The sequence below is a fragment of the Notechis scutatus genome, chromosome 3 (assembly GCF_049901735.1).
Source record: "Notechis scutatus isolate UNSWTSFEM ecotype Mainland chromosome 3, rNotScu1.2, whole genome shotgun sequence".
Classification (NCBI taxonomy): Eukaryota; Metazoa; Chordata; class Lepidosauria; order Squamata; family Elapidae; genus Notechis; species Notechis scutatus.
Window position 1 is genome coordinate 108,536,370 of NC_142011.1, and position 26,497 is coordinate 108,562,866.

Sequence of the window (26,497 nt, forward strand, 5' to 3'; positions counted from 1 at the left end):
TTTGGGAAATATAATATTCTGCCTTTTTAATATTTCTCAAAATATTTCATTCTTCTAGGAGTGGGATGGGTGCTAACTTTCTACAAAGGGAACACTATCTTGTTAGAGAAAAGAACAACTTTAAAGAAAAAGTAATAATATGAGCATCTTTAGATACAGAAATGTTCAACACCACTACCTTGATTATACAGTCTTTTGAAAAAAAAGAAAGGATGCCATAGTGTGAGGGTATACATAGAACGAGGAGGAAGAGTTAAAAGAAAATCATGATGAGAAGTTCAACTATAGGATCAAAACCCTGCACCATTTTTAGATGTTCCCCATTAAAATGAGGCTTTGATCAAGCAGTAATGCCTGTCATCTGGTCCCTTCTGACTTCCCTTACAGAGTGAGTAGTTTCAGCCTCCTTGGGTTTTGTCAGCCCAGATTGGTTTGCCAGTCCCCCCCGCCCCACACAATTTTGGGTCCCAGGAAGGGGTGCTTGGATTTTCTCTCATACAATCTAATGCCAGGACAGTGTTTTGGGGCCCAGCCAAAGTACTTGGAGCCATGAGGCAGGGTTGAGACCCCATTAGGGGTGCCATACGTTGAATGAAAAAGCATCACCATTAGGGTGTTGGCTAAAAAAATCATTATAAAAATACCTTTGGGAGGAGAAATAAGCTCAATCAATCAATCAGAATGGTGTCAGTGTTCCGAGTAATGATCCCAGTCAATTCAGGACTCTGAGGCTGTAGCTTTTCTCAAAAATCTCTTTATTGGATACATCATATTGGCATGTTCAGGTGTGACTCCAACTCTAAATATTTCCTGCGGTTTGGTAAAGTTAAAAGAGTAGATATTCCCCACCCCCCAGTGTCACAGTTCACATTGACCAACCAGGTAAGCGGCAGGCTTCTCAGCTGCTCCCTCCACCTGTTACCAGCGCTCATTGAGATGACCTTGGTTCCCACGAGCCCTACTGCCATTATGTCTGGCACTTTTGGAGAAACCATTTTACACTACATTGGTCCCCGCTCCCCCCCCCCCCTATGTATGGCAACCAAGAAATGAAGAAAAAGAGAATATGGCTTTAGATAAAGTCGTTTCAAGAGTTGACAAACGGAGTTGGAAGGGACCTTGGAGGTCTTCTACTTCAACTGCCTGCTCTAGCAGGACACCCTATACTAGGGGTCTCCAACCTTGGCAACTTTAAGATTTGTGGATTTCAACTCCCAGAATTCCTCAGCCATCTTAGCTGGCTGAGGAATTCTGGGAGTTGAAGTCCACAAGTCTTAAAGTTGCCAAGGTTGGAGACCCCTGCCCGATACCATTTCAGACAAGTGGAAGTCACACAATCATCCACAGCAGTCCACTAGGAAAACCTGCTTTGCAAAGGCAAACAATAATAACAAAGAGTGTTCCAAGTGGAAGAAACATTTTCCTGTGAACAGCTGCCTTGCTATTTTTTATCTGGGTGATTTGTTGCTCACTAAAACTTGCTTTTCTAATTCCAACAGCTTCTTGTACAGTTTCTCTGCTGTGTCTTCATTAATATCCATCTGGAAATCAAAGAGACAGGTAATCATTAAATATGCATATATGTTTAATAAATAAATAAAGGAGGGGGGAGTTGAAGTGCTAGCTCAAGCTTCTGTCTCTTATGTGAGATCTTTCTCCCCACGAAGTTGCCCAATTAAAAGCCACTGAAGCTGAAAGTATGTGCAATGCAAATCCACTGTCAGAAAAGCTGAAGGGCAGGAAGATTCAATGAGACCCTGCACGGTACAGTTGAACCTCTCCCAAACAACTGTGAATAGAAAAATCCCAGAAACTAGACTGGAGCGAGGAGAGACAAACTCAAAATGCTGGGTTAGTGTATTCCTCAAGATCCAGTCTGGGGTATGACTAAAGAATCCTGCTTCCCCATGTGTCTGCCACATCTGGACAAAGTGACTATTAGTAAAATCAACTCACATATAATATTTAGGATGACAAAATGTGTACAGGTAGATCTTGAGTTACAACCGTAATTGCACATTAAAGTCAGGAGGACATTAAGTGATTCATGTTAAGTGAATGAGCCTCCACCCCAGCTCTCCTCAATGCATTCGTTAGACAAAGGTGTAGGTCAAATGCATGGATTGTTAAGTGAGCATGGGGTGAATCAAGGGTGGGGAAGGCCAGGGCAGGGGCTTCTGTAGGAATTAGACCACCTGCCTCTGGCCTCCCAATGCCTTCTCCCACCGAGATATTTCATGCCCGCTTCACTTGGGCCTCCTCTACCCAGCCCCTGCACCCACCACTCACTCAGATCATGCACTTACCTTTCAAAGACCTCCAGAGCTTAGGATGACATGGTAGGAAAGGAGGGCAGGCTGACCATTACTGGATCCCATGGCAGAAAAGAAGCTTTTTTTTGAGATGCTGCCAAAGCTCTGTGTTTTCGGCAAAACTCTTTCCTTGCTACATGCTACCTCTCTTTCCCAGCAAACACATGTGGTCACGTGCTGCCTCTTTCTCCTAGCAAGTACAACCTCTTCCCTTGTTATCGCTCTCCCTCTTTCTGCAGGCAAATGTATGTTCTTCCCAGGGAATGGATGCATGGGGTGTGTGTGTGTGTGTGTGTGTAAACTATTCCTTGTTGCATGTGTGCATTTGCTAGGAGAAAGAGGCAGGGTGGGCTGAATGCATTTGCAGGGAGAAAAGGGAGAATGGTAGCAAGGGAAGAGGTTGCATTTGCTGGGAGAAAGAGGCAATGTATGGTTGTGTGCAGGAAGAGAGAGAGGCAGCATATAGCAAGAGAATAGTTTTACTAATAAAACCAGAATCTCAGAAAGACTGCTTTTCTATCACTTGGCTCCGTAATGGAGTGGTGTGTCCTCTTTTCCTACCCCAACAACCTGAGCTCTGGAAAGGTAAGTGAGCAATCAGTGATGGAGGCGGGCAGGCAGGCAGGAGTGTACATAACTTTCAGGCTCGGTGCCTATGGAGATCTGCGTCAGGATGGGGGGAAATAGGCAGAGGGGGGGGAGATATGTTGCAGCGTCTCTGTGGTCAGCGCCGCTTCAGTTGTAAGGGCAAATGACCGCAGAGATGCTGCAACGTACACAATTTCAGGACTGGGTCCTAAGTACTTTTTGGGGTATCTGTCGTGACTTTGAACTGTTCCTAAGTGACCTATCATAACTCTAGGACTATCTGTATGTGCCTAGGCTCTAACACAAGAAAATTAGGGGGATTAAAGACTGGGATGGATGGGGTTTATTGCAATGAGTATGGCTTACACAAAAATATCTCTCCAATTTCTAAAATTCTACATTCATTAACTATGTGACTGTTTATAAGATGTACTGGAAAGGACTTTCTGGCAATCCTCAGTGGGAACCCTAATTTACACTGCCTGGTTGTAGAACTATCCATAAATGTATTGCACAGCACTCTATACCTACAGAAACAGTGCTTACGGTATCATTTCATCAAAAGAATTGACTTACCTTGCGGCTCTCACTGTAATTCTTCCCAAAAACAGTAGTACAACTGTAATATTTCGCCAGGGGATCCAGCAACTCTGGCTTCTGCTTAAACAACCAAATCTAGAAGGGAACCGAAACATTTCTTATTCCATGGGCTCTCCATTCAAGACACTCCATGACAGTGCTGAGAACATTTAACATCTCAGCACTGGGAGACTTTTCACAGAAAACAAGGAACGGGGTGATCTATCTAAGGGATGGCAGGAGGAAAGAAACACCTAAAGAAGATAACAAGCAGGTCAACCCAGAGCACAAGCAATAAAAGAGATGGAAGCATTGCTCAGGTTTTAAGAGAACTTGGCTGAAAGTTTGAGTTATTGAGTTTATCTGTGTTTGCTCTCGGAGATTTTGACTGGGTCAGAACAATAGGACAGGATAGAACCAAATGGCTACGTGGATGCCCTGAGCCATGGATGTATCTAAGAGCATTTTACCTGTGCTTCTGCTCCGTTGTACGGTATCAGAGTGTATGTAGGGGTGCACAGGCGTAGCTAGTAGAGCAAAAAAAAAAAGCAAAAAGTTAGTTTTCTCTTCCCCCATGAAAAAAACTGAACTAAAAAATCTGTTTCAAATGAATCAGTTTTACAATTTTACTAGCCATTTTAATATTCCTGACAGGAAATTCTCAAATAGGATTTGCACTGTGGGTACTACAGGATAGAATGGATGGGCAACTCTTTCTGAGCTAAGAACCTAGCTTGAATTTTAACATCATATAGTGGATGTATTCACAAAATAGCCACCATGGGAACCTTGCCACAATGGACACAGCCATAACAAAACAACCGTTTAATGGAAGGTAAGCCAGAAAGGCAGACTTCTTAATAAATATGATTCTAATGACAAGTGCCTCCTTTGGCAATATGCCAGCTTCCATTTAATAGCTTTGCAAAGGATTCCTTTACAGTCAAGCGGGCAGAGAATTTGTTGGGCACCAGTGTTTAGGAACACACTGGCAGGTATGAAATAGTTTGTCTCCATATAACGAAGTAAGAGATACTTTCAGTACATTTTTGTATTTTTCACATTATGCTGAATCCTGAGGTACAAATCAGTTTTTCCTATGATTCTTTATGAAACTGAATCAATCCTTCTCTCCCTCAAGTTTACATTTGTGATGCAATAATACTTCAAAAGGTACTTACCAGCCATAAGAAAGGGAAAAGCAGCTTCCAGAAAAGAGGGGACATCATTTCATATGTCATATTGGTCATTACAACACCTGGACACACGACACTTGAAAATAAACCCTAATGTGGAAAAAAGAGAGAGGGAAGCAATGGGAGGTGGAGAGAAGTTTATCATATAAAATATAATCACACTACACATAGTCATGCTCAGCTATGCCTGTTGACTAATACACACACAAAAAAGAAAATAAATTCTTTTCTAAGCCTCCTTTTCCAAAACAGTCTCTTCTGCGTTTTATGAATATAAATAGCAGAGAACTAAAATGGTGGTATTTGGCCTTGAGGCCAATAGAAAGGGACCTCCATAGAGTGAAATTGTTCTCCAGGCTTAGGGATCTTTTGGCAATGAAGTTGATTGTTGTTGGTCAAATGAGACAATTCTCCCCATGTCCTGGTGGGTCTTTCAGAATTATATAAGACATTGAAATTTAAGAGACCCGCCATTTAAATTTTACAACCTAAACTACATAATAGCACAAGCAGAGAATGGGCGTTGGTACCTACCTGATACGCCCGTTCTCGTCGAGCTGCGTAGAGCATCCAGATAGTGGGAGGTGCTCCAGTCTTCACTCTAACAGGCTGAGCTATAATTGAGGAACGCTCCTCCTCCTCCACGTGACTCCTCCATGCGTTCCCCCAGTTTTACGAAGACGAGAAGACAACAGCTATCCTCTCATGTCAACTATATTACAAGACTCAACTCTGAACTATATACATCATTGGCCGAAACAGGATTCCCCCCCCCCCAGACGGACCAATTAGGGTGGGGCTGGATGCTCTACGCAGCTCGACGAGAATGGGCGTATCAGGTAGGTACCAACGCCCATTCTCCGTGGACCTGCTGCGAGCATCCAGATAGTGGGACATACCAAAGCCTGGCTTGTCCTACGGGAGGGACTCCGTCTGGTCCGGAATCACCTCTGGATCGTTTGCCACCTGTTGAAGGACTCGCCTGCCAAAGGAAGCCTCAGCAGAGGCGAAAACATCGATTTTATAGTGGCGTATGAATGGAGATGGAGACGCCCAGGTAGCTGCTCGACATATGTACTGAATTGACACCTGAGTAGCCCAGGCAGCCGAGGTGGCCGCACTCCTTGTAGAGTGAGTGGTAATGCCACTAGGGACAGGAAGAGCCTGTGCTATATAGGCCTTGGATATAGTAGCCCTAATCCAACGGCCAACAGTAGACGGGGAAACCTTGCAACCCAGTGTCTTTGGCTGAAAAGACAGGAATAAGGATTCTGATTTTCTGACTGATTGAGTACGGTAGATGTAAATACGAAGAGCCCTTCGCACATCAAGAGTGTGCCACTGCCTTTCCCTTTCTCGAGAAGGCTTGGGGCAAAAATTAGGTAGGATCAATTCCTGGGATCTGTGAAAGGCCGAGTTGATTTTAGGCATAAAGGCGGGGTCTGGTCTCAGGACCACCCGATCAGCGTGGAAGACGCATAAGTCCTTTCTCACGGATAGAGCTGCTATTTCAGATATCCTTCTTGTTGATGTTATCGCCACCAGGAACACCACTTTGAGTGTGAGGAACTGAAGTGGCGCCTCCGAGAGGTTCGAAGGGAGGTTTAGTTAATGCCATAAGAACTTTATTAAGATCCCAGGTAGGATACCTGTGAATCACCGGAGGGCGTAGATTGGAAGCCCCTCTAAGGAAGGACCTTATGCGAGGGTGGTGTGAGAGCGAGCCAGAAGAACTGCTAGAAATCACCGTTGCCAGGGCTGCAACCTGCCTTCTCAGAGTGTTGGGGAGAGACCCCTATCTAGCCCGGCCTGTAGGAAGGCTAGGAGTTGGGCGATTGAAGGCGAGAGTGGATCCACGGACGACTTACGGCACCACTGACAAAAGATACTCCAGGTTGCGTCATAAATGCGAGTAGTCGAAGGCCGCCTTGCTGCCAAGATGGTATCGATGACCTGGGCCGACAAACCCTCATCTTTTAATCTTTCCCGCTCAACCTCCAGACGGCTAGCTGAAGCCACTGCGGATCTGGATGTTGAAGAGGACCCTGGGACAGAGAGATCCTGTTGAGGGGGATCCTCCACGGTGGGGCCACTGATAGATTGCGAAGATCCGCAAACCACGGTCTCCTGGGCCAAAACGGGGCTATCAGGAGGACCTCCGCCTGTTCGAGGATCAATTTCTGAATCACCCTGGGTATCAGCGGGAGGGTGGGAAGGCATATAGAAGCCCGGTGGGCCAGGGGCAACGCAGGGCATCGTGATTCTCTGCGCCGTCAGCAGGATAACGAGAGAAGAACCTCGGTGTCTGGGCGTTGAGAGGAGATGTGAACAGGTCCACCACGGGCTGACCGAATCTCGCTGCTGCCTCCCTGAACAAGGAGGGGTGCAGGCGCCATTCCGATTGGTCCAGCTTGGCCCTGCTTAGCCAGTCTGCTTGGATGTTTGAGACCCTCGAGATGTGCTCTGCCCTGATGGATAAGAGATGTCTTTCTGCCCATCGACAGATTCGCTCGGCCTCTCTCATGAGACGAATGGAATGAGTGCCCCCTTGATGGTTGATGTGGGCCTTGGTGGTAGTGTTGTCTGTTAAAACCAGAATGTGACGGCCTCGTACCTGAGGGAGGAAGGCACGTAGAGCCAGATATACTGCATGCAGCTCCAGCCAGTTGATGCTGCAGCGTCGCTCGGTTGTTGACCAAGTTCCCTGAGCTGAAAACGATTGCATGTGAGCTCCCCATCCGTAAAGGCTGGCGTCTGTTGTGAGAGAGACCCTCTGGGGCTCCTTGAAGAGATGGCCTCGGTTGGTAGACGGTCTTGTCCACCAGAGAAGCGAGGCGAGAACCCTTGGGGGGGGGACCTTCACCACGAGACCTGAGTTGCTCCTTCCGGAACGTTGGTAAGGCAGGAGGAACCACTGCAGGGATCTGGAATGTAAACGTGCCCAGGGAATAATTGATATACAGGAGACCAACTTTCCAAGCAGCTTGGATAGGTTTAGTAACGAAGCCCTTTTATTTTGCCTGATTGTCTTGATAGCTTTTTGTATACTGGTGAATCTCTCTTGGGAGAGGAATACCCTCCCTTGAACCGAATCAATTACAGCTCCTAGATGCGCTATACGGGTGGAAGGATTAAGCTGGCTCTTTTCCCAGTTAACGAGGAATCCGTGAGCCTGAAGCACTGAGAGGGTAATCTTAGTGTCACTCTCAGCCTGATGTCGGGTAGGAGACAGAATAAGGATATTGTCAAGATAGCAGTGAATGCGAATAGGGAAGTGTCTAAGGTGCGCTGCCACGGCCGCCAACACCTTGGTAAAGGTCCTCGGGGCCGAGGCTAGACCGAAAGGAAGGGCTACGTACTGAAAATGTTGATTGATATAGCAAAATCTCAGATACTTGGAATACGAGGGGTGAATGGGTACATGGAGATAAGCCTCAGAGAGATCGATGGAAGTGAGCCAGTCTCCCTTCCTAGTACCCTGTAAGATAGACTGAAGTGTGTGCATCTTGAATTTGTGATGAACAACATAGCGATTGAGCCTCTTTAGATCTAAAATAGGTCTCCAACCCCTGGAATGCTTAGGGACCAGAAAGAGGAGGGAATAAAACCCCCCTCCCCGCTGTGACAAGGGTACAGGCTGGATGGCCTTGATATCGGAAAGATGAGTGATAGCGGCCGCCATGAGAGCCCGCTTAGTCAGGTCCCTGGAAAGGGGAGAAACCATAAAGTGCTCCGGAGGAGGCGATTGAAACTGAAGAGGGAGACCAAACCTTACAGTATCCCTAACCCAGGAATCAGACGTGGAAAAGTCCCACTGGTCGGCAAAGTACTTAAGGCGACCGCCAATGGGATAAGAAGTTGAAGGGCTACCTGGGACGGCGGGGAGCTTTATTCCCAGCGCCCCGGAAGGGTCTCCTGTAGGAGCCTCCCCTTCTATTTCTATCCCCCGAGTCGCTCCGGTCCTGATAGGTCGACCGGAACATCGGGGAGCCCTGATACCTGGGGGTGAAGGCCAGTGGAAAGGAAGATCGAAAGGAGCCCCTCCGAAAGGACTGAGACCCTCTAGACTCTTGCCTTCGAAAAAGAGATGGAAGGAACTTCTTCTTATTCCGGCTCTCCATCAGCAACGGATCAAGAGCTGGGCCAAACAATTTCCCCCTGACAAAGGAGCTGAGGCTAATTTGGCTTTGTTCTTGACATCGGCCTGCCAGTGCCGAAGCCATAGTAACCTACGTGCAGAGACGTGCGAGGAGATGGCCCTAGCGGAAAATTTTACAGAATGAAAAGTGGCATCGACGCGAACTCTGCTGCGGCCGTTAGTTTCGCAATGTCCTGATGTGCCCTAGTGTTTGAAGGGGGACATGCTGTCTTAACTGCCTGAGCCACCTGATAGACGCTCGGGTGAAGAATGATGCGGCTGTGACCGACCGGATGGCCCAAGCATCCAACTGGTGCGCTCACCGTAAAGCCATCTCGGCTCGCTTATCCTCCGGCTTCAGCGCTTCTAAAGCGTCGGTGGGGTTGGATGAAGATGCTAGCCTCACTATTGGATCATCTACCTCCGGAGTGTTTAGCATGTTAGAAAACTCCGAGTCGAGATTGAACAACCTCTTGTCTTGACTGGAGGGAGCAGGAGGGGGGCCTGCAGAGACCCATTGTCTAGCGACCAAATCGGAAAAAATTGGGGGAGTTGGAACGACCTCGGTTTCGATGACCGGCTGTCTGAGTCTTCTGGTCCCCCCGGGATCGCCGGTGATGGTTCAGAAGGAGCCTGGGGAGTCAGGCCCGAGACATTCTTTGCCTTGAATAACAAGGACTTAAACAAGTGAGGCTTAAATAAGCCTACAAATACTGGCTGGTCAGGGGAAATGCCCTCATCCTCGGACATCTCCCCTTCCATGGGGTCTACCTCGGAGAATGGTTCTGAATACTGGATCGACCCCCTGTCTGAACCTTCCTCTTCCCTGAAGGGTTCAAACCCCATTTCTTCCTCTTCCTGGCTCACCTCCCCTTCCAGGAAGGGGGCTTCCACTTGGGAAGGTACCTGACCGTGATGTGATGGCGGTCTGGAGAGAGATCTTCCGGACATCGACTCGACCTCGGGTGCCATCATTTGGGATCCTGTTCTGGATAACTGTTGCATGCCCTCTGCTATTCCTTGTTTGATAGGCAGCTGCATCCACTCTCTAATGCTGTCCGGAATAATGGATGAGGGCGGGTTTTCTGGACGCAAGCCTGCAGCGGTTGGTGTGAAAGTCGCTTCAGGCCGGGTGGTCTGGAGGCTTCGAGCGGGAGAACTGCGCCTAGAAACAGAAGGTTGTTCTGGCAAAGGAAGAGGGTGAGTAGAAGTAGAGGGGGTAGGGGGGGCTGGTGGTACAGACTGAGATTCCCTAGAGCATCTATCAAACTCCTTCTCCAAAGCCTTGTGCCGCCTTAGGGCATCCCTTTGAGAGGCTTTGGAAGATTCCTCGGTCCGCTTGCGCAGATGGTGTGTCTTTGCCTTAGCCGTCAAAGAAGGACCTCTGGGATTTTCTTCTGCCATAATAAATCCTGAATAAGATAAAATTAATACAAAGGCGGTTGGCACGCCTAGGAGTTCGGCCTAGCTGTGGGCCGGCTACCTTAACGTTGGGCCGCGTCCCCCTTTTGGTAAAAAGTTTTCGTGTTATTTGTATTTTATTTATTTATTTATTTATTAATTAATTTATTTATTTTGAACAAAAAAGGATCAAAAATAGGCCAAAACTAAACCATAAGGTAATTCAAAAAAGGGTAAACTGTAAAAGAACCAATAGATCGAATGAACGCTGGGGCCAGGCAAAAATGATCTAAAGAAAGAGTAAAAAATTAGAAGAATATATATATATGTGTGTGTGTGTGTGTGTGTGTGTGTGTGTGTGTGTATATGTGTGTATGTGTGTATGTGTGTATGTGTGTATGTATGTATATATGTATATATGTATATATGTATATGTATATATATGTATATATGTATATATATATATATATATATATATATATATATATATATATATATATATATATATATATATATATATATATATATATATATATATATATATATGGAAGAATCGTAATGGCCTCCTGAGGCAGCTTCCCAACACCAATGGGAAGTAGGTGCCTCTCCTCCACCTCTGAGTCGCTGTGGTAACCAACCAATTGAACTAAAAACAGGGCAGCAGGGCACGGAACCACAGACCCCTTAAAATGACAAGGAACTTCAAACAGGCCTGCCGGTCCTGTTCTAAGCCTCTCAAAATCGTCGCAGCAAAAATGAAAGTGAAAAAGACAAAAAAACAAAATGGCGGCTGGCCACGAGGTGCACCCAAAATGGCCGCCGGAACCAGCACTCACTCAGTGTCAGACTGTGCTCCTTCTAAATCCCAAGAAAGAAATACTCAGACTCCATGGTGTAGAGCAGAATTATTCTTTTACTGGAAATTGAATGGTAGCAACAGAATCAATTCCAAACTGAGATATTGGCGGGTAAAATGCATATACAAAGGGATAGAATTGCTCCCCCTCCAAAGATCAAATGATTCTTCCAATTAAAACTTCTGAATAGGATCATGTGGTCATCTCCAGGTGATGATGAGGCTACTGTCAGTGACCTTGACATATTTTGATAAAAGTTCGCAGCTGCGCAGAAAAAGGACAGAGGCTAGCGAAGAAATGGAAAGTTAAAACAAAGAATCCCCCCTCCCTTTCTTAACCCAGCAAAGGAATGCAAAACACCTCCTGGCTTCTTCCCCTCCAAGATTCCCCCCCTCCCACCGTTTCATGACAGCCGAAAGAGAGGAAAAGAGCATAGCAACAAATAAGCAATAATTAGGGGTGAAGATATCTTGAGGCTGACACAGAGGGGAGGAAAGCCCCTCGATAACAGAAAACAAACTGCCGAAACTAGGCAGAACGAGGGGCCTGAGGGAGCAGAGCTTGTCCTCTCTCCTACGTTCGTGGGGGGAAGGCGCAACGAACCGCTATCCAGCGCACCAGCACAAGCCGCTGTGAGGAACGACACAGCTTGGAAACGGCAGGCACCAGAGAGAGGGGGGTGGGGGGAGGCGAAAGGGCCCTAAACCCCCCAATCTCCCCCTGAGGGGCAAAAATAAACGACCCCTTCTATATCCCAGACAATCCAAATGCGCAGGGACCGGAGGAAACAAGGAAAAAATCAAACCTGAACACTATTAATGAGAAATCCCAATTCGGCCAAGGAGCGAAGTGTTAAAGCTGCCTGTCTCTGCGAGGCTGAGCTAAAAACTGGGGGAACGCATGGAGGAGTCACGTGGAGGAGGAGGAGCATTCCTCAATTATAGCTCAGCCTGTTAGAGTGAAGACTGGAGCACCTCCCACTATCTGGATGCTCGCAGCAGCTCCACGGAGAATGAACTGGGTGCAACTTTAATCTTAAAAGCAAACCCCATCTCTAAGATTAGGGCATCTACAGCAACCAGAGATTACATGACAAAGTTCAATGTAGCCAGGAGAATATTTGTTGTTTTTCTACATGGTAGCCTGGCTTTATCTTGCCAGTTCCTCCCAAATCTTAAATCTCAGCCCTTTCATTTGTCTTCTCTCTAAATCAGGCACCTGACCCATATAGGGAAAAATGGCAGTCAGGAGGACAAAAGATGGAAGACAGGATGGGAGAAATTATGGCTATGTTCTACTTTTATAGTGACAATGCAATATGTAGGTAAACTATTTCTTGAATAATCAGACAGAGTCAGAACAATGACAAATTCTACATCTGCATCAATATGTATCTAAAAAGTAAAAATGTATCTTTATCTGAAATAGGCACATATGGTAATTTGCTTACAATACCCTTGCTTGATTCCATTACTTGCTATAAAGGTCAATGCTATAAGATATTGAAATCTATGAAGCTGTCCCTTCTCTGTCTCTGAAGCTTTAGAAATCTCAGCTATGTATTATTTACAAACTTTGAAGCTTATCTTTCCAGCCACACGGACAGCATACTTATTCTTTGATGTTTCTGCTGCAGTCCTCTGAAAATCAGAAGAGCTGAGCCTCACCTGCTTGTTGAAATGGTTGTTTAAAGCCACACTTGCAAGATCAGTGCAGTATTTAGAGGAACTGTAGGACTCTTTCCCCTGCTTGTGTTGGATGTCATCAAGGCTAAAGTTAGATATATGGGCACTGACTGAAGAAGTCCAGATGAGCTGGGAAGGATTTTCAAGGCAGCAAAGAAGAGGCTCCAGCTGCCGGATCTGAAAGGAAACAAACCAAGGTTTCTAAGATTTCAAGCCTATAGAACTGGGAAACATAGCAGCTTTACAATATCAATGCTATGACGACATGCTTATTTTCAGAAGTCGAAACTACAAGGTGTACATGCATTTGCTCAAAGCTTCCCTACCAATACAAAATGTCCAAAGAAGTTGGTTGCAAAGACTTCCTGCAGGCCATCTGGATTGACCCTGTCCTGCTGGGTCATCAGCCCCTCTGCTGTGGTGAGCATTCGAAGTGCCCTGCTGAAAAGAAGATATTACATTTAATTTTTCCAAGGAAAGGACTGAAACTTTAATGATTACCAAAAATATCATTTCCTTGCCATTAAGCATTTGTGTAGAGCTCCAATTTTTCTTTTTGTTATTATGAGAATTGGCAGAATCCTTAACTTGAAATCAAGTTTCATTTGAAAACCGTAGAAGTCTAGAATTCTTAAATTTGACCATCAGCAACCTCCAGTAAAGTTTTAGATGTTCTCCGAGACCTCAATGAAAATAACCAAAAGTGAGCCATGAGTTCTAGTTTTTTTCTGTAACATACAATTGGCTAGTGTCCCCTATTGAAATTGCTGTTGAAAAGCAGCACTTTATTATGTTCTGTTTGGCAGTATAAATGGTTGATCCTTGACCACTTTCTCTTAAACCTATGTAAAAAGCAGTGCCTCTATATATTTTTCAATGTGATCCAAGCTTCTTTTTCCTACAGCATAGCTAATTTGGTTGAAAATACTTGGCACTGGCACAATAATGCAGTGTTTGGTTTTTTTTCTGAAGCCTCTTTTTGTCCAAAAACTGGTTTGGACTGAATGTGATAAACTTCAACCAACATATTGGGCAACAATGGTCACCCTGACAAATGAAATTAGAAGAAAGCTACAGTGCGTATGATGTGAAGAACAAAGCAGATAGTAGTCTTGGGCTTTCTTTAAGTCAAGGCTTTTAAATTTCTGCCACCAGCATATAAGCAAATTTTATGTCTAAGCTGTGAAAGGTAGAAAGTAATTTTAAAACTTGGAAAGAGAGCTTCTAATTCATGGATGTCCCAAAAATCCTATTGGATATATATTCTCTAGAACTATTGCACAAAAGAAAGGACAAAGAAAAGCATGTGGGTGGCCAGGACTTGGATTCTGCTCTCTACAAAGTAGAAAGGGGTGGCACACCTCATGGATCTGGTTCCAAGAAGGCAAATTCATAACTCTTGTGTGGCTTTAGTGTGTTTAACACAGGAGAAAGTCTGCATGGGTAAAGAGTAAGGCCAGGCTCTGACCCTGGTTAACTTATCTATTTGCTACTCTTTACTGAAATATCCATTGTATCCATACCTCCATTTTATATGGCACACGTAACACCACTTTTATGAGAGCTGCACTGGTTACTGATATGCTTCTGGCTGCAATTCAAGGGACTAGTTGTCATCTTTAAAGCCCTACATGTCTTGGGACTGGAGTACCTGAGGGATTGCTTTTTCCAAGAGTCTCCACCCTCCAACTCAATCTATCAGAATGGGCATGCTGCAAATCTCATTAGCCAGAGTGTTGGCTGGTGGGGATTAGATAAAGGTAAAGGAGTCCTTGAGGTTTTTACTTCGCTAATAGCTGCTCTAGGGGGTGGTACTCACCTCCATTTTAGGGGGCATTGAGCCAGAGCTTTCCAAAAACTTTTCTGCAGTCATGTAGCCAGCTTGATGTCAGAGAGTGCTGTTACTTTCCCACCAAAGTGATACCTATTTATCTATTAGGTTGGCAGGAGCTAGGGTGAAGATATGAGCTCACCCCATTGTGCGATGCTTGGGTCTCAAACCTGGGCTGTCAGCCAATCCCAGCGTCTTCATTGCTGAGCCACTGCACTGCCATGGAGGTGACTAGATGATGAGCTTTCTCCACAATGCTGCCTGCTCTATGGAACATTCTCCCTTCAGAGACTAGAATGGCCCCAACTCTGTTAGCCTTTCATAAGGCTCTAAAGACCTGCCCATGTTCCTAAGCTTAGAGTGCTGAATGTGACAAGAGTTCCTGGCTGTATTGCTAATTGGCCAAGTACCTCGGCTGCTATTTATATTTATTTTAGATGTTTGTATTATTTTTTATTTTAAAATGTTTAATGTCTTGTATTGTATTTTTTTAAATTGTAAGCTGAGGGGTACCTATAGGGAAGGAAGGAAGGAAGGAAGGAAGGAAGGAAGGAAGGAAGGAAGGAAGGAAGGAAGGAAGGAAGGAAGGAAGGAAGGAAGGAAGGAAGGAAGGAAGGAAGGAAGGAAGATTTCTGACACTCACTGTCCATTTCCCACAAGGAAATGCAAATTTGTAAGTAACTCCCACTGATTTTTTTTAATGCCTATGATCATTCTGTTTCTCTGTTTAGGTAGGGAAATATTATACCTGGAGAAGAGGCCACGTAAAAATGCCCAGAAACTGACACGTGGATTGACCATGATCCCAGCATTCAAGAAGAGATAATCCAATCTATGAAATCTATACAATGAAGGTAACACATGGTTATTGCAAGAAGAAACAGGAACAAAATGCCTTGCCAAAAACAAAAACCCTCTAGTTGCGTAATTTAACTTGAAAGGCTTAAATGCATAACTAATCTAAAAATGTAATATGTCAATATGTAATAACTAATAACACTCTATCTTCCTCCAAGAGGTAGTTCTGGGCTAAATGTTCATATTTATGAACTGTTAAATGGAGAAACCAGAAGGCTGATCTCAGAATGACCTCTCCCTGAGCAGGAAGACCAAAACAAAAAACCACCTCCTTGCTTTGTATTCACATTTAAGAAAATTAGTTTTCTTCTCTTAACAGAGTATTTAAACATATATGCCCGAAGAGTCCAGGAAAAGTTTTACTACTTGATTTTGCCAACTGTACAAGGACATGTTTACCCATTAAGTAGTGGAATTATAATTCTTACGATACCTTACAATTACTGTATATACTCGAGTATAAGCCTAGTTTTTCAGCCCATTTTTTGTGCTGAAAAAACCCCCCTCGGCTTATACTCGAGTCAGATTCCCCTCTGAAAAAAAAATGGTGTGGAGATCCGGAGCTGGGCAGGCGCTTCCCTGCTTCCGTGTTTCCTTTGCAACTTTTAAGCATGGGGGTAATCGGAAGCAGAAAAGTTCTTGCATGAGGATATGTTTTTTCTTTTTTTAACTGTTTTTAGGGGGGGGGAAGACCCACCGTCATGTGAGAATGCTCAGACACGAAATCTATCCGCCCGAAAATAAGTGTGTGTGTGTGGGGGAATTTTAACAGAGGGAAGATGTAGGGAGAAGGCAAAAGCGACGGAAGATCCTTCAGGGGAAACTGAGGGGGAGACTCACCCTTGGTCCAGATGAGCCCCCTTTGTTAGTGTTTGGGGAATTAACCCCTAGCAGAGTATTGCAGCAGTAGTCAAGCCAGGCAGCCAAACGAGAGTGGAAGGGCCCCAGAGTATACACACACTGAACACAAACACTGTTTGTAGTTTAAATAGTTTTTAATCCATTTAGAGTTTAAAGCATTGTCATTCAGTCCATTTGTCATTCACTATATTTCCATCCAGTAAGACTCACTATTACAGTCCAAGTTAAGAGTCCTTACAATATCTTTATCAGCCGATAAAGATATCTTCTCCTCCTCCGGTGCCTCTCTCCAGAGAAACAAACGCTGGATATTCAGCAAGACGCTCAAACAGTAGAACAGTTGAATTCCGCAGTAAATCAGCAAACAGTAGCAGACAGGATCATCTCGGTCACAGGCACAGTACAAACAGTATTCACAGTTAGTCACAGTAAGCTTTCCAGCTTCTAATGCTTCCTTATATTGTAACTTCTAACCGCACCCTTAATCGGCTAATTGCCTGCAACATTGTGCTTAAAGTGATAAGCACTTAAACCATGATATCTAAGTTTTATATATTTATTCACCCAAACCATATTTGGTATCAATGTTATACCTAACACCCTTCTCCGCCCCTAAGGAAGCAGAGGCAGCCAGCAAGGGCAGGCAAGCCCCGCTTCACAGACTCTGTCCGTCCTCACTCCCACCCACCCACCCAAAGCCACGAAGTCCCCAATCGCGCAGCCCAGAATCGCCCTCCCCTCAGGGGGCAGCAACGCAGCCCGGTTTTCCCGAGACAAGAAGCTCCGCCGTGCAATGAAAGCGCCCTGGCTCTAGGCTCGCGGGCTCAGAAAACAACGCGAGCCGAGGTGGCTTCGGCTCGCTCGGCTTCTCCAACATCCGGCACCGCCCTGTTCTATGTGCCGGGCCCGGCAAGTCCGAGCAGCCAGCGCGTGGAGCAGGACGGCGCCGGAGATCGTTGGCTGCCTCTTTCGCAGCACGGGAGGCCTCCCCGGCTGGCCAGCTGCTCTCCTCCTTCTCTGCCTGTTTGTTCTGTGTGACCGAGGAGGAGAAGACCGGCCGGCTGGTTGGGGAGGCTTTCTGCGCCGAGGAGCGGCTGCTGGTGTCCAGCTTTGCTCCGCTTCTCCGATGGTCCGGCGCGGCCCTGTTCTTTACTTGGGCAGCCAGGCGCCCACGCGGCGCCCACGGCGGCAACAGGCAGTTCCGCCCGGGCTCCGCTCAGGTGTCTGGCTGGGGCTGTCGGGAGTTGCTGCCGCCGGTGCGGCCCCAGTCCGCGTCGCCTCGGGAAGGGAAAGGCAAAAAGGAAGAGCGCGGCAGTGCTGAGTGCAGGCAGAGAAGGAGGAGAACAGCTGGCCAGCCGGGGAGGCCTCCCGTGCTGCGAAGAGGCAGCCAACTATCTCCGGCGCCGTCCTGCTCCACACTGGCTGCTCGGACTTGCCGGGCCTGGCACATAGAACAGGGTGGTGCCGGATGTTGGAGAAGCCGGCGGGCCGGGGATCATTAGCCGCCTCTTTTGCAGCACAAGAAGCCTCCCAGGCAGAGAAGGAGGAGAGCAGCTGGCCAGCCGGGGAGGCCTCCGTGCTGCGAAAGAGGCAGCCACGATCTCCGGCGCCGTCCTGCTCCACGCGCTGGCGGGTGTCGTTGCTGCCTCCTGAGGGAGGGCGATTCTGGGCTGCGCGATTGGGGGACTTCGTGGCTTTGGGTGGGTGGGTGGGTGGGTGGGAGTGAGGACGGACGGAGTCTGTGAGCGGGGCTTGCCTGCCCTTGCTGGCTGCCTCTGCTTCCTTAGGGGCGGGGAAGGGGGCTCATCTGGACCAAGGGTGAGTCTCCCCCTCAGTTTCCCCTGAAGGATCTTCCGTCGCTTTTGCCTTCTCCCTACATCTCCGCTCAGGTGTCCGGCTGGGGCTGTCGGGAGTTGCTGCCGCCAGTGCGGCTCCGGTCCCGCGTTGCCTTGGGAAGGGTGGGGCAAAACCAGGAGCCGCTGAGCCTGAGCCTCCGGTGCCGCTGCTGCTGTTGCAAAGTGCTGCCGCGGCTCTTCCTTTTTGCCTTTCCCTTCCCGAGGCGACGCGGGACTGGGGCCGCGCCGGCGGTAGCGACTCCTGACTCAGGGGGCCTCCGAGGGAGGGGAAGAGAGTGACTCCTGCCTCCCGCTGTCATCATCATCATCTTCTTTTGGGTTAGTGAATCAATTAAACCTTTCATGATAGTGAGATCGTTTCCCAAATTAATTATTTTTATTTTTGAAATTTACCAGTAGCTGCTGCATTTCCCACCCTCGGCTTATACTCGAGTCAATAAGTTTTCCCAGTTTTTTTTTTGTAAAATTAGGTGCCTCGGCTTATATTCGGGTCGACTTATACTCGAGTATATACGGTAGATGTTCTTATTGGCATTGATGAGGATGAACTTCAACATTTATGAAGGATACTCAAATTATCTATTTACTCACATACTATATAAGCACAATGATCTTTGTTATTGGTCCAATACAGATTAAGAAAAACTTGGAGTAATAACTGCAGTTATCCTATGGCACCAATTTTTGCATATTCCATAATTCATACTGCATAAGATCTGTAGTGCTCCTCAACAAAATATCCATCACATTGGGTCCAAATGTCCATCAAGAGCTTACACTGGTATAGACCACCCTGTCCTTGAATGGATGGGTGGACTGGACATTAACATTTGAACCACTATTAAGTCCATGTATTTGCCATACGCTAAATAAATAAATAAACTGCATCCTAGGTCAGTGGAGTGAGGAAAAAATCAACACCAGTCATTTTACATTAGAACAAACTACTGCTAAAGCTTCTAGACCATAGAAGTAAAATTAGAAGTAGTTGCAACTGCAGGGACCAGCAAAAAGTATGCTTTCTAGCTATGCCCTTCCCTCACAATGCCTTTCTCCCATCTTTCTATTTTTTTTTTTTGCTAGTCAAAGGTTCTTAGTTGTTTGTAGAAGAATTAGTGCAAGGACTCCATTGCCTCCTTTCACTGTTGTTCTGTGGCTGGTTCTCTATTTGTTTCTGCTATCAAATGTTTTGGTCTGCTTTGCAAAAAAAGATTAGTGGTATCCTTAATCAGGAGTGGTTCAGGTTCAGGACAGGTTCGGGTGAACCAGATCCCCTCCCCTCTCCGGAGTCCCCACGAGGCCCATCTGGCTCCCAGGTAACTGTAGGGTAGCCTCCTGGGAGCAAAAACGGGGCATGGGGGGGGGGGTCCAGCGCTGCCCCCCTGCTTTTGCTCCTAGGAGACTCCAGGGAGATTTGCTACACCAAAAACACAAAGTAGGGGGGTCCGGCGCTGCCCCCCATTTTTGCTCCTAGGAGGCTCCAGGGAGGCTTGGGCCTAGGAGGCCTCCCTGCAGCTTCCTGGGAGCATCTAGCCATCCAGTATGCCTGGATTCAATGTTTAGCCAAAAGAACACTTAGAGCTAATACAGTATTGATTACTGCCGTGGGAATGTTCTAGGTAAACAAAACTATGCAATCTCCTAAAACTGTTGGAGCCAATCTTCTTTCTTTATTCCATATCCCCCTCTTCAAAACTAGTAAGTTGCTCTGCTTTTTCATGCCAGGATTAGTGTGGTAAGTTCAGAGTGGATTTTGTAGAGAACATCTTACCTTTAGGTCTCAGTCATTTGCTCAATTTCAGGGCATACATTACACAATTTCCAAAGCATAATTCAAACCAGTTTGCCTAGCTGCTGCTTCATTACTTCTATTGCTGTCACAACCTTTATGGAGTGCCCAATGGCCTTTTAAGTTTGACAAGCAAAAACACAGTAAATATTTCTCACAAATATTTTCCTTCTTCCACTTTGTTGTTCGATATTTAACATATCAAATTATGTGCTCTGTTACTATTCAGGTAGTTTGCAAACTTGTGTTTTTGTTGTTGGAAGACAACTCTTTAATTTGAAGATGGTGGTAAATTCTTGGTAATAAAATGGCAAGTAGAAAGGCTCATTTCTACTTGCCATTTAGAAAGGGTTAGAAAGAATGAGAAGGTTAACCTTTCCTTTGTTTCCAATCTCCTTTTCTTGACTTGGTCTTCATAAAAAGTAGCTTTGGAATTGAAGCCATATGTGTTAAAACAAAATTCTTTCTGTTTAAGTACAAGTATGCAAAAAGTTTCAAGATTAATCCAAGATGTTTAATGGCTTTAAATATCTTGGTTTTGTACTAAGGTTTAACTCAGAGGTCTTCAAACTTGGCAACTTTAAGACTTGTGGACTTCAATTGCCAGAATTCCTAGCCAGCTATGCTGGCTGGAGAATTCTGGGACTTGAAGTCCACAAGTCTTAAAAGTTGCCAAGTTTGGGGACCCCTGGTTTAAGTAGAAAGAGGTTCCAGCTGAAAATATACCATGAATAGCATAGAGATGCATAGTAGCTCTTTCTTTCTTTCTCTTTCTTTCTTTCTTTCTTTCTTTCTTTCTTTCTTTCTCTTAAAAGGAAGAAAAAGAAAGATGGAGGGATGGGAGAAAGTAAGGGAGGGAAGGGAGAAAGAGGGAAGGGAAAGGAATGTGAATGAGATATGGATGGATGGATGAATGGATAGAGGGAGGGAGGGAAAGAAAAAGGAGATGAAGGAAGGACCACAAACCCTGGCATGAAACGCAGCTTCAGAGGATGCTTTGAAACAGCACAGCAATCCAGGGCTGGAAGGAACCTCAACCCCGCTCCAAGAGCATTGTTAAAGTGAGTTTCTATCTTTTGACCCAGCCAGTCACGTGACCAAGCCATGCTCAGCCAGTCATGTGACCATCAAGACACACCAGCCAGCAAGCCACGCTACCCAGTCACATGACCACCAAGCCACACCCACAAATTAGGCCATGCCCACAGAACCGGTTGTTAAGAAATTTGAATCCCACCCCTGTCCTTAATATAGCTACTTCTTGAAAAATTATTCAAGATTAACTTGTTGTAGAAATATGCAGTAACAGTATGACTTATAAATCCATTTGAACAGGACTTCCTGAGCTACACGTTCTTTCCAATAGACTGCTTCTAGCTACTCATCCAAGTGCCATTCTCCTCCCCATACCTCATCTTTATTTCTTGAGCTGCACGTAGGACAGATTCCAGCCTGCCAACATCTATTTTAACAATGCTGATGTGTGCACGGGGGAAGGATGATAATAAGTTGTCACGGGTGGCATTGGCTTTGTCCATGTTTCTGCAGGCTAAACAAATATGGATGTTTTCATCTTCCTGGAGCAGACGTTCACACAGCGCAGAACCAATCCCACTGCAAGAGTAACAACATACAGTTAAGGCCTGTCATAGAGTATCACTATCAACGCTCTTTGAAGTTCATTATGCAACAGTTGAGAAAATATATTCCCTAGTATCTCTCTGTAAATGTATGCATTCCATAAATGCCAAAATGATTTTCCTATAGATGTTAAAAGAGATTTTATAAATTAATTGTACGAAGATACACGAGAGTAGGAACAGTGAACTAGAAGACCCTGAAACATTTCTTCACTGGTGGACAGAAAGTGGCTTTGCTTTGTCTTCAATGACTTAATTTAGCATGCTGAAGAGGATCTTGGAAAGGGATTCGACTTATAGTGCATCCCTGTTCTTTCCTGTGAAATAATCTCACTACCATTAATTGGATAGATATGATGAATGTTAATGTTGGGAAGATAGGACATCATTATAATGAAAAAAAACTTATTTATAAGAGATCACCTGATTTTTTTAGTACAGATCCAACAGACTTGCACAAAAAATTTATCTGCCATTATATATTTGATAGAAGACTATTGGTTCATTATCCAAACAACTGGATATTATTAGAAATACAGATAGATACAATAGCATGACAAACATATAGATGGTTAACAAAATGAAATTCAATGTAGAGAAAAATAAAGTCTTACACTTAGGCAAGAAAAAGCAAAAGTACACATATAGACTGGGTGAAACCAGGCTCAATAACAGTAACTGTGAGAGTGATCTTGGAGTCTTAGTGGACAACCAGTTAAATACGAGCCAGCAGTGTGCAGCAGCAGCCAAAAAAGCTAATGCAATCCTAAATTGCATCAACAGAGAGATACAATCGAGATCTAATACCACGCCTTAGTAAGACCACACCTAAAGTACTGCATCCAGTTTCGTCACCACACTATAAAAAAGATGTCGAGGCTCTAGAAAAAGTACAGAGAAGAGCAACCAGGATGATTAGGGGGACTGGAGACTAAAACATATGAAGAATGGTTACAGGAACTGGGCATGGCTAGTCTAGTGAAGAGAAGGACCAGGGGAGACATGATAGCAGTCTTCCAATATTTGAGGGGCTGCCACAGAGAGGAAGGAGTCAAGCTATTTTCTAAAGCACCCAAAGGCCAGACAAGGAATAATGGATGGAAACTGAACAAAGGAAGTTTTAACCTGGAAATAAGGAGAAACTTTCTGACAGTGAGAACAATCAACCAATGGAACAGCTTGCCCTCGGAAATTGTGGGAGCGCCATCACTGGAGGCTTTCAAGAAGAGATTGGACTCCCATCTGTCAGAAATGGTGTAAGGTCTCCTGCTTGGGCAGAGGGTTGGACTAGAAGACTTACAAGGTCCCTTCCAATTCTTATTATCTGTTATCTGTTATGGTTGTTAGAGCTAGAGAGGAATAATTAGTTGTGGGATATATTAGCACCAATAATTCTAAAAGAGCTTTTTCCAAAAGGCAGCTGGTCTTTCTTGGCTTTTTCTTCGAAAACATTTCCCTTCTTATCTAAGAAGCTTCTTCAGTTTTAACTTTAGAAGTGAACCTAATAACCTGGATGACTGAGAATCTACACAGACAATTAGCACCAGTAATATTCAAGAAATATATAGCTGTGTCATTCCAGAAGCAAAAAAAAAGTTTGGTAAGGAGGATGCTAAAATCCAAATAGTCCAAGATAAGCCATCTACCACATTTCACATATAAGTCAACAAAATTTCCTTGCCAAAGAGACTACAATTGAAAAAGCAAATCACCAATCCATATCAGACTGGCATGGATGACATGAGCGGGTTTATGGTGGTTCTGGAAAAGAGGAGCCTGGAATGAGAGTATACAGACAGATCTGCTTTCTTGCTATGCACAGGTCTTGCTCCTTAGTTCAATACACTGTAGGCAAAATGGCTTCAAAACATGCGGCCGAACTGCCTTATTGGTTATGAAATCTTCTAGCAAGGCATCTTCACCTTCTCCAAAGTAGCCTGCATTTATAGAATAAGTTGCAACCATTCTGCCTTGCCTGATTTCAAAACTAAAATTGCAAAGGCTCCAAAATATTGCCCTCTAAAGCATGAAGAGATTTCTTTTAAAGGTAATTTACTGAATCCCCTTATCCCTCACGGAGAGACCGCAGTGAGACTTTTAAGTGCATCCTGGGAAAGAGAACTCTCTGAACCCTTAATTTAAGTAGTTGTCTAGGTGGTGGCAAATATGGTAATTGAATTATGCACTTTGAAAAAGTATTGTTTTATTGGCTTTAAATCGTTTGCTAGTCTACTTAATTTGGCGACTCCAAGTTACAGTATTAAGAGAAGTTTCTTTTTACCCAGTTTTTTTAAAAGAAAACTTTTATCATGTAGAAAAACACCCAGATACTTTAATGTTTCTTCACAAAACTGCAACTATCTGATTGCTTCTTTTAAGATCCAGTTATTTATCAAGCTTGACATTTTACTGACAGCTAGAACAGAATATTCATGTTCCTTGCCTTTCCACAAATGAAAGGATTAGATACTTGATCTGCCTTTGACCTGCTTTTTGTTAAGGGATGCAAAGATATTAGGCTAGCTGACAAGAACGAAAGTTGAGTCTTAAGTAAAAATAGCAAGGCATCCTTTAATTTATTATACTGATATATACCATTCAATTCTGTTTCACCGCATTTATCCCTGTCCTACAGAGCCCCCTTCACTTTACCGAACTTTCAAGAGGATGGTGAGCACAAAGCAGCTTGTTCTTAAAAGTCAGTCAACAAAAATTAAAATATTAAAAGAATGTACAAAATGTAGCCTGGACACAATTCAACAGAGTAGAATATTTTCAAGTTCCCACCGAGCCTACGCTTTTACCCACAAGGTTCATCAATACACCGGATCTAAGCATGCTATTCCTGCCGGATCGTCTTCTATGGGACCGGCACCTCCTTTCAAATTAACTGCATAAACAGATTACATCCCCCCCTTTTCCAGGCTTTATCTCAGCGATCCGTTCTCACCTGGTGGCGCCGGTGACTATGGCTACCCTTTGCATAGTTGTAAGGATCACAAGTCAAGGGGGTCGATCGAAAATGAAGGCGAGACGCCGGGACCGGCTATTTAATTCAGGGTGTGCGCTGCCTCCAAGGCTTCCTTCTCAGCAAGCAAGGCCCCGCCCCTTAGCAACTCCTCGCTGGCTCAGATTGGCGGCCACCTCCCCGTCCCCAGTCCGGAGGAAGGTCTGAAGCAAATGGGGAAACGGGGCGGTGGCGTGAGAGTAGACCGATGATGGGAAGGCGGGACCTGGGGAAACTCAGCCACTTCGCTTAGTCACAGGCATTGGGACGGCGAAAGAACGTTCCCCGGGTTGTGAGCTTGTCATTGGGTGGAGGCAATGCAAAGGAATATGTAAATAGCTATGGCTCTGCTGTAAGAAGGCGCGAAAGGCGGCTAAGGTAAAGAAAAGCGGCTAAGGTGAAGCGTATGAGCTATTAATGAGCCGATTAAGTCGACTTACCTGCTTGTTCCCAGACTTCGGCTTTTATTTATTTATTTATTGATTGATTTGATTTGCCAATTGTTTACAAGATAATAAGTATAAGTGTATACATAGTTGTGAATACATGAAATGGGTACATATAAGAAAAATAAAAGAATAAGAGAAACAATAGGACAGGGACGGTAGGCACGTTGGTGCGCTTATGCACGCCCCCTACATTTTCCCAGAGCCATTGAAAGAGATGATTGGCTCTTGAAAAACCAATGCTTTAGATAAGAAGGCTTCGAATACAGGCCTGTAATATACTCAGAAATTAATACCATTTAATTTAATGAAATTCACGGAATTGAACATAGCTTTAAGAGGGCCTGAAGGAATTCGTGGATCGAGGCTACTTGGTAGACCACTCAGTTAAAGATAGCCTCCCTGTTTGGAAGGAACGTGTCTCCCTGTACCACTTACAAGTTGCACAAATAAAAGTAAAGGCAGAGCTTTCCAGAGCCAGCTATAAAGCCAATTGCAAAGATGGTAGGATTGCATGGATCCTCCTGAGCTTATTGGGGGACTCATCCCTAATTAAACATTTCTCTCAATACAAGGCTTGATTTGAACAAATTACTTCATTCACAGTCTAGGTTGGTGTTTCATAGAGTTGACAACTTTAAGATGTGTGGGTCTCAACTTTGAGAATTCCCCAGTCCAGCTCTGATTAAACACTACCTTGATGATGCAGTCAGTGGTTGCCAGTTGTTGAGCTTCTCTTGGTTGCGTGGGCTGTTGCACCATGCCCCATCACCTTCAGTCACTTCAAGGCCATTTTGGCCTGGGATGCAGGGAAAATGGGACCTTTGATTTCCATAGAAGCATCTGCTCACAAGCCCTGACAAGCTTTATATGGGTTCTTTTTTTTTTTAAAAACCAAGTTTTATTTTCAAGACAAACAATACATAGATACACATAAAACAAAACATAAAAGCATAAAAAAATCTCTTATCTGAAAGTTGATTAGTCCCGGGTTAAAACTCTTGGTACAGACACAAATTCAAATTCATATTCATTTTACATACCATTTCATATCTTATTAACATTTTCAGTTTTCTATATGTCTTCTCCTCTCCTTTAAATTTTCTCAATTTTATTTTATTTTATTTATCTCCTCTCAATTCATATCATAATATTTATTATTCTTTGTTCTATTCCAGCCAGCCCTTTATTTTCCTTCTTTAAAAAAAAGAAAAAACTTCTCCTGCACACTATATGGAGTATGATGCCTTTATCTCTTTCCCCTACATTTATAATACTTAATATAAAACACATAACATATATTGGGATTCTGTCTGGTACATTCTAAAATTATACTATATTATCAAAAATAATACAAATCTATTCATTAGTATTAATATTCATTCATATCTTAAACATTTAAATCATTACTTTTCAATCAAATCACATACTTTTATGGGAGCCCTATTTTCCA

The 26,497-nt window shown here is 44.6% G+C and overlaps 1 protein-coding gene across 1 annotated transcript; it reads right to left on the reverse strand.

Annotated features, from left to right (window-relative positions):
- Nucleotides 1-738: 738 nt before the first annotated feature.
- On the reverse strand, nucleotides 739-24,843 carry HSD17B7 (hydroxysteroid 17-beta dehydrogenase 7). The gene is made up of 9 exons (XM_087960923.1): nucleotides 24,542-24,843; nucleotides 21,362-21,565; nucleotides 15,336-15,428; nucleotides 13,083-13,197; nucleotides 12,739-12,933; nucleotides 4,661-4,765; nucleotides 3,950-4,006; nucleotides 3,477-3,575; nucleotides 739-1,541 (listed from the first exon to the last, which is right to left on the reverse strand). The coding sequence occupies exons 1-9, from the start codon at nucleotides 24,574-24,576 to the stop codon at nucleotides 1,449-1,451; spliced, it is 996 nt and encodes a 331-aa protein (XP_087817049.1). The 5' UTR covers nucleotides 24,577-24,843; the 3' UTR covers nucleotides 739-1,448.
- Between the last annotated feature and the right edge of the window lie 1,654 nt (nucleotides 24,844-26,497).